General features: G+C 60.1%; 1 protein-coding gene across 1 annotated transcript in view; it reads left to right on the forward strand.

Annotated features, from left to right (window-relative positions):
* Nucleotides 1-4,836, forward strand: part of LOC102770608 (pepsin F-like) — a 6,129-nt gene extending 1,293 nt beyond the window's left edge. The window contains exons 3-7 of the mRNA XM_015569805.1: nt 2-14; nt 1,829-1,945; nt 3,244-3,388; nt 3,475-3,573; nt 4,505-4,836. Coding sequence (XP_015425291.1) covers nt 2-14; nt 1,829-1,945; nt 3,244-3,388; nt 3,475-3,573; nt 4,505-4,654 — 524 coding nt within the window. The 3' untranslated portion in view covers nt 4,655-4,836. The remainder of the gene's footprint in view (nt 1; nt 15-1,828; nt 1,946-3,243; nt 3,389-3,474; nt 3,574-4,504) is intronic.
* The last annotated feature ends 2,319 nt before the right edge of the window (nt 4,837-7,155 follow it).

Raw genomic sequence — 7,155 nt, forward strand, 5'->3', positions numbered from 1 at the left:
TGCTCCCTGAGCAGGTCAGCCTGGCTGGGCAGGCCCTTTGCCCAGATGCCTTCTGTCGCCTGAGAAATGGTAGACGACCCGGCCTCCCCTCTTTCCTGAGGGGCAGCCTAGTCCAGGGGTCAGCAACTAGTGGCCCTCGGCCACATGTGGCCCGCCACCTGCTTTTATAAATAAAGTTTTATTGGAACACAGCCCTGCTCCTTCGGTCACATCCTGTCTGCAGCTGCTTCTGCGCTACAATGGCAGCATCGAGCACTTGCGATAGAGATCGCGTAGCCGGCGGAGCCCAACATGCTGACATTCTAGCATTTTTATTTTATGTTGTTAATCCTCACTTTTTTCCCATTGATTTTTAGCGAGAGTGGAAGGGAGGAGGAAAGACACAGAGAGAGAAACATCGATGCAAGAGAGACACATCAATTGATTGCCTGTTATGTGCACCCCGACCAGGGCCAGGGATCGAATCCGGGACCCTTCCGTCTGCAGGCCAGTGCTCTATTCACTGAGCCAAACCAGCTAGGGCATAATCTAGCATTTTCTAAAGTTTGCCAACCCCTGTATTTCTAGTCCCTCCTTTGATGGGTGGGGAAACTGAGGCTCAGAGAGGAGCTTTGCACAGAATGGCCCAGCCAAACACTGGCAGTGGCAGGACTCGAGCTCGGCCATGGGGCTGCCCCCTCTGCCGGGTGGTCAGGCCATCAGCAGGTCTCCAGTCACTGGGCCGGCAGTGGAAACACTCAGCTCCCTGGCTGGCTGAGGGTCTGGAGGGGTGGAGGGAGCAGCACAGGCTAGAGGGGGACCCGGCGGGCAGACCGAGTGTAGGATGCAGGGTGTGGGTGAGGCTGTGGGCTCTGTGGGGGCCTGAGCCCCGGGCTCTGCAGCATGAGCTGAGCCTCTGGGGTGCTTGTACCAAAGCAAGGAGGGGAGCCGTTTAACAAACATTCATTGAGCACCTACTATGTGCTGGGTACTGCTCTGTGCCCGTGATGGAGACCGGTGAGAGGCAGAAAAGGCAGACAAGAAGCAAGTAAATAAATAAAAGGAACAGATAACATGCCAGGCAGTGATTGGTTCCGGGAAAGCGAGGAAACATGGTGATAGGACGACAGAGATGAGAGCGCGGTTTCAGATGGGCAGTGCAAGGACCTCTCTGAACTGAGGCCGGGCGAGGGGGGAGAGGAAGAGGCCCAGGCTCAACAGAGGACCGGCAAGGGGCAGTGTGGCTGGAGCGCTGGGAGGGAGGGAGGGAGGGAGGCAGGCAGAGGGAGGCGTGGAGTCTGAGGGGCAGGCAGGGGCAAGGCCGCCCCAGGGGTTCGGTTTTAGGTGGGTGTGGAGGCCTCTGCAGGGGCCCAGGCAGGGATAAGACATGATCCCATCTGTGTCTGAAAGCTCCCGCAGGCGCTGGCTGGAGGAGGGTGGACCAGAGAGGAGGCACGGAGGCCGGGGGCGAGGCTGCTCAGCCTCCGTGGAGAGAGAGCAGGAGCAGCTGCTTCTGCGCTACAATGGCAGCATCGAGCACTTGCGATAGAGATCGCGTAGCCGGCGGAGCCCAACATGCTGACATTCTAGCCGAAGCCCAGCCAGAATCCCAAGCTCACAGCTTGGCTGTGCTCCTCAGTGGCCAGGGGACTGACCTTGGTCTGTGCTCGGTGCCCCTGCCCCAGTTCCCTTCTGAACAGTGGGGGTCACGGCAGTGCCTGCTCCGCGGGGCCCTGTGCTGTGTGGCTAAGTGGCCGCTGGCCAGTGCCACCCTCAGTCACTGAGCTGGAGAAACGCCACCCACCGTCCTCCCCTCACAAGAGCCCCCTCTCCCCCCCCTCTCTCCCAGCAACCAGGAGAAGGGCAGCGTGGTGATGTTCGGCGGCGTGGATCACTCCTACTACCGGGGCGAGCTCCAGTGGGTGCCGGTGAGCAGGCAGGGCTTCTGGCAGGTCACTGTGGACAGGTAAGCACCCCCACCCCCACCTCCAGACGCTGAGGGCCACGCCAGTGGCAGCCGCACCTGCAGGCACAGTGCACACGCACACACTCGGACAGACACGCACAGGCACGCACCCCAACACGGGTTCATAACCGCCCTGACCAGGGTCCTGACCAGAGAACCGGGATTGGGCCTGCGTCACGGGCACCAGGAGCGGGGACCGGGGAGGCTGAGGCCAGGGGCGATCACTGAGGGGGCCGCGTGATACTGTCACACAGAGGCCTAAACTGTGCTCCGGAGCCGAGAATTCCACCGTCAGAACAGGGACATCCAGGTCGCCAGGCCGAGGGGTTCCCAGCACACAGGGCGCCAACGTGAAAACAGGGGAGCCCCGGCACACGGGAGGGCGCCCCGCCTAGGGAGATGCTCCCTGGCCCTGGAGACATGTGGGCGCCATCCTAGGGCCTGAAAGCAAATCACACAAAGGGACCCCCACCCACCCGGTCTGGGTGCCCAGGCCCAGGGGATGGGACCAAGAGCATCAGGAAGCGGGGACCGGGGTGGCTGAGGCCAGGGGCGATCACTGAGGGGGGCCACGTGATTCTGTCACACAGAGGCCTAAACTGTGCTCCGGAGCCCAACCCACGTCCCGCGTCCTGGGCCGGCTCAGGCGTCCCCCGTCCAGGGGCCTATGGGGGGGTGGGCGAGGCAGCGGGGGAACAACACACTCCCTGCCTCTCTCTGAGCCTCTGCTCCCGGGAACCTCCGTCTTCACCGTGTGGCTTTCCTCACTGGCCGGACAGCAGGTCCGTGTCTCCAGTTGACCCTCATTCCTTCACGTGCCCTGCCATTCCCGCAGCAAACACAGTGGAGCATGCGCTGTGCGCTGGGCACGGGCACTGGAGGGGGCACGCAGGGCACAGCTTGCTCTCCCGACTAGCAGGGCAGACACACGTGAGGGGCGGTGTCGCAGCCATCGGGAGTGCCCACCCCGTGCACGCTGGACACCAGGAGGGTTTGCCGTCCAGTCTGGGGAGGAGGGGTCTGATCTCCTCTGGGGGACACTTCCCTGGAAAAGTAGCAACTGATCTGGACCCTGGAGGACAGGAGGAATCGGCCAGACAAAGGGGACGGGGTGGGTCCAGGAAGGGTGACAGCGCGTGCCAAGGCCCTGAGGCACCGAGAGCACAATGCATTCAAGGCCTGAGAGGAAGTCTGTCCAGGGAGACAGGACGGCAGGAGCTGCAGGCGGTTCTGCAGGCAGCTGGGAGGGCCGCGGGGGAGAGGCCACGGGTGACCCTGGTGCCTGCTTTGTCCCTCAGCATCTCCATGAACGGGACGGTCGTGGCCTGTCCCGGCGACTGCCAGGCCATCATGGATACCGGGGCCTCGCTGGTGATTGGCCCACTCGACCCCGTCCTCAACATTCTGAAGAGCATCAACGCCCATAACACCAGCACCGGCGAGGTGAGGGGTCACGCCCCGGGGTCACCCTGGGCTCCCCACACACAGAAGGACCCGCGGGGCCGACCCCCTCCCTCTCTCTCACACAGTACATCGTCAGCTGCGAGGCCGTCCAGAGCCTGCCTGACATCGTCTTCACCATCAACGGCATCGCGTACCCAGTGCCAGCCAGCGCCTACATCCAGAGGGTGAGGGGCTGCCCTGGGGGCTGGTTCTCAGATCTGGGGCTGGAGGGACCTGTGGGGCCAGGGCTCAGAGAGGCCCCTGGAGGCAGGACCGTGCCATTGCGGATGCTGGCCAGCAGCCCTGGCTGGGAGGGCGCCTCCCACAGCACAAGCCTCTTGATAGCAGGGTGTCTGGGGCATCCATCAGCCACGGAAAAATGCGGAGCAGCCGCCTGTGCCGGCTCAGTGCTGGTGCCGGGTCCAGGAGAGCGCGCTAAGGGCCTCGCCCTCAGGCAGCGTCAGGGCAAGGGGGCGCTCTGACCGCTGGGCTGGAACATAGGCGGTAACCCCGGAGACAGGCAAAGAGGAGGGACGGTAGGGCTGGCTGGGGACAGCCCCAGTGGCCCCCCCGTAATCATGGGCTGTATTCCCTTCCCATCTCGAAGTGTCCTGATTTGTGTGATAAACCATAAGGTCACCCTAGTCCTGGGGTGCAAACGCCCCTGCTAGGCCCCAGTTCCCTGGCTGTGAAATGGGGTACCCAACCCCCTCTTTGCAGGGCGGTTAGAGGCTGCCATGAATAGCGGTGCGCAATGACCGGGCAGTGCCTGGCACGCAGCGGAGGCAGCGCAGCGCCGGTCCCCACGGCGTGCCGAGAGGGCGTGGGCAGCCACGGAGAGCAACTGGAAGCCTCTGCGCCCCGAACCAGGGAGCACCCGGGAGCCGAGCTCCCCATAGGCCCCTGTGCTGAGGCTGCCGACACGGGGAGCTCAGGCAGCTCCCCACCAGCCGGCAGTGCCCAGGAGGGGGCATGGGCCCCGGAGGGCTGCCCGGGCGCTGGGCCGGGTCTTCGAGGACGACGGGGATGGCGGGGAGCAGGCGGGGATTCTTAGCCGAGCATCGGGGTGGCGGGCGGCGAGGGCGCGGCTGAGGGCTGCACGTCCTTCCCCTCCAGGAGCAGACCGACATCTGCTTCTGCAACATGGACATCGACACCTCAGGCAGCTCCAGCCTCTGGGTCCTGGGGGATGTGTTCCTGCGACTCTATTTCACCGTCTTCGATCGCGCCAACAACAGGATCGGCTTGGCCCCTGCGGTGGTGTAGACGTGGGCGCTGCTCCAGGAGGCCACCGGGGCCGCCCCAGGACTCGCACACACTCCCTGCGTCCCTGCCCAGGGGACCGGCTACAGCTGTGTCTGGGGCTTTGCCGAGCCCTATTCTCAATGGATTGAGCCTCGTCCCGCGCACTCAGAGGTCACTGGTTTGATTCCTGGTCAGGGCACATGCCCCGGGAGTTGCAGGCTCGATCCCCAGGAGGGGGCAGGCAATGGGCAGTCCATCGATGTTTCTCTCTCATTGATGTTTCTCTCTCTTCAATGGTGCTAATACGAGTGGTGCCTCTGCTTGGGCCTGGGACGTGCGTCCGTCGGGCAGGGCTCTGGAATCCGGTCCGGACCACCAGGGCGGGGACCACTCCGGCCGCTGAGTCGGAAAGGACACTCACTGGAAGGACGCCGGCCCAGGATGCGGCACCACAGCAGGTCCGCGGAGCTCGGTGGCTGCGCCCAAGAAATCAACACCCACCAGCTCCCTCCCCCCACCCCGGCCTCTGTCCCTCCCGCCATCTCTGATGCTCTCTCTTCTCCTGCTTTCTCTCCCCAGCCTCCTCCAGGCGAAGGGCACTGCCGCCCCTGCCCCAGCCCTTGACATCCTTAAGGCTTGGAAATGAGCAGAGCCTCAGGGAGGGGTCCGATGGGTCCACCTCAGGTCATGTGTCCAGCCCTGGACCAATCATGTGGCCAGGGCATGGGGCACTATGCTGGGCTCCACTTGGCCACCTGTAATTCTGAGACAAGAACAGCTCCTCCCTCATTAATCACCAGGAAAACGCAAATGGAAACGACCATGATCTCTCCCTTCACGCCTGGGAGGGTGGCCACTGGCAAAACACACACATGAACCCGGGCCGGTGAGACCTGGAACCCGTGCCCTGTTATGTGAGGGTCCCAGGTGTGGCCACGGTAGGAAACAACATGGCGGCTCCTCAGAAAGCGAACAATAGAATTTTTTTAAGACCCAGCAGCCCCACTTCTGGATTTTTATCCCAAAGAATTGAAGTCAGGGTCTCGGAGAGAGAGCCGCACCGCGTACCCATCACAGCGTCACTCACAATAGCGAGGTGTGGAGGCCAGCAAGCGCCCACCGACCGGGGAACGGACGGAGAAGCCGTGGTACCGACACGCAGTGGGATATTGTTCCGTCACAACGAGAAGAAAGCCCTGCCGTTTGCAACAGGCTGGAACCTGAGGGCTACGCGAAGTGAAACAAGCCGGTCCCCGAGGGATGGGGACTATACGGTCCCACGTCTCTGAGGTTTCTGACACCGTCACACTCACAGAAGCAGGGTGTGGCATGGTGGCTGTCAGGGGTTAGGGGGAGAGGGGAGTGGGGAGTTGCTATTCAACAGGCATATTTCAGCAATGCAAGTTATGCAAGGTGAGTAAGTTTAGGGGTCTGTTACGTAACCTTGTGCCTATAGTTAATAATACTCCATTGTGCACTTAAAATGTTGCTGCGTCCTGGCCAGTATCTCTCAGTGGTTAGAGTGTTGGCCCGCACACTGACGGGCCACAGGTTCAATTCCCAGTCAAGAGTATATACCTGAGCCCTCGCCGGTTTGGCTCAGTGGATAGCGTGTCAGCCTGGGGAGTGAAGGGTCCCAAGTTGGATTCCGGTCAAGGGCATGTGCCTTGGTTGTGGGCACATCCCCAGTAGGGGGTGTGCGGGAGGCAGCTGATCGATGTGTCTCTCTCATCAATGTTTCTAACTCTCTATCCCTTTCCCTTCCATTCTGTAAAAAATAAGAAAAATATTTCTAAAAAAAAGAGTATATACCTGAGCTGCAGGTTCAGCGCCGACCCCGGTCCAGCATGTGCGGGAGGCAACGAACCGATGTTTCTCTCACATCAATGCTTCTCTGGCTCTCCCCCTCCCTCCCGCCCTCCCTCCCTCCCACTCTCTCTAAAAAAATCAATGAACAAATATCTTCCGGTGAGGATAAAAAAAATTATGTTACGAGGGTAGATCTCATGTTAAATGTTCTTACTACAATAAAAAGCAATTCATTCATTAACTAATTAATAATAAAAGAATCTTCTCTTCTAGATGCGGAAAAGCGCAGGGCTGGAAATGACGGTTGACTATCAATGTGTACGGCATTTCTTTTTGAGGGATCAAAAATGTTCTAAAATTAAATCATGAGATGGCTGGACAGCTCCATGAATGTACTAAAACATACTAAACTACATCCCCGAAACGGTGGCATTTATGAGATATCGCATATATATCAATCAGGCTGTACAAGTACTATATATAAAAGCATGACGGGAAAAATTGCCCCACCTTCTCAGTCTGTGGTGAAGATTCAAGGCGTTAATCTATAGAAAACCTTCGTCACGGTGCCAGTCCCATAGCAGCATGAATTGTTGCTCACGTCACACATAGGGCAGAAAAAGACCCAAGTCCGTATGACAACAGTTATATCTGGGAGGCAGCACACGGGCAATTGCTCCTCTCATCTCTGTTATTATTTTCTCCAGTGAGAG

The sequence above is a fragment of the Myotis davidii genome, unplaced genomic scaffold, assembly GCF_000327345.1.
Source record: "Myotis davidii unplaced genomic scaffold, ASM32734v1 scaffold826, whole genome shotgun sequence".
Taxonomy (NCBI): domain Eukaryota; kingdom Metazoa; phylum Chordata; class Mammalia; order Chiroptera; family Vespertilionidae; genus Myotis; species Myotis davidii.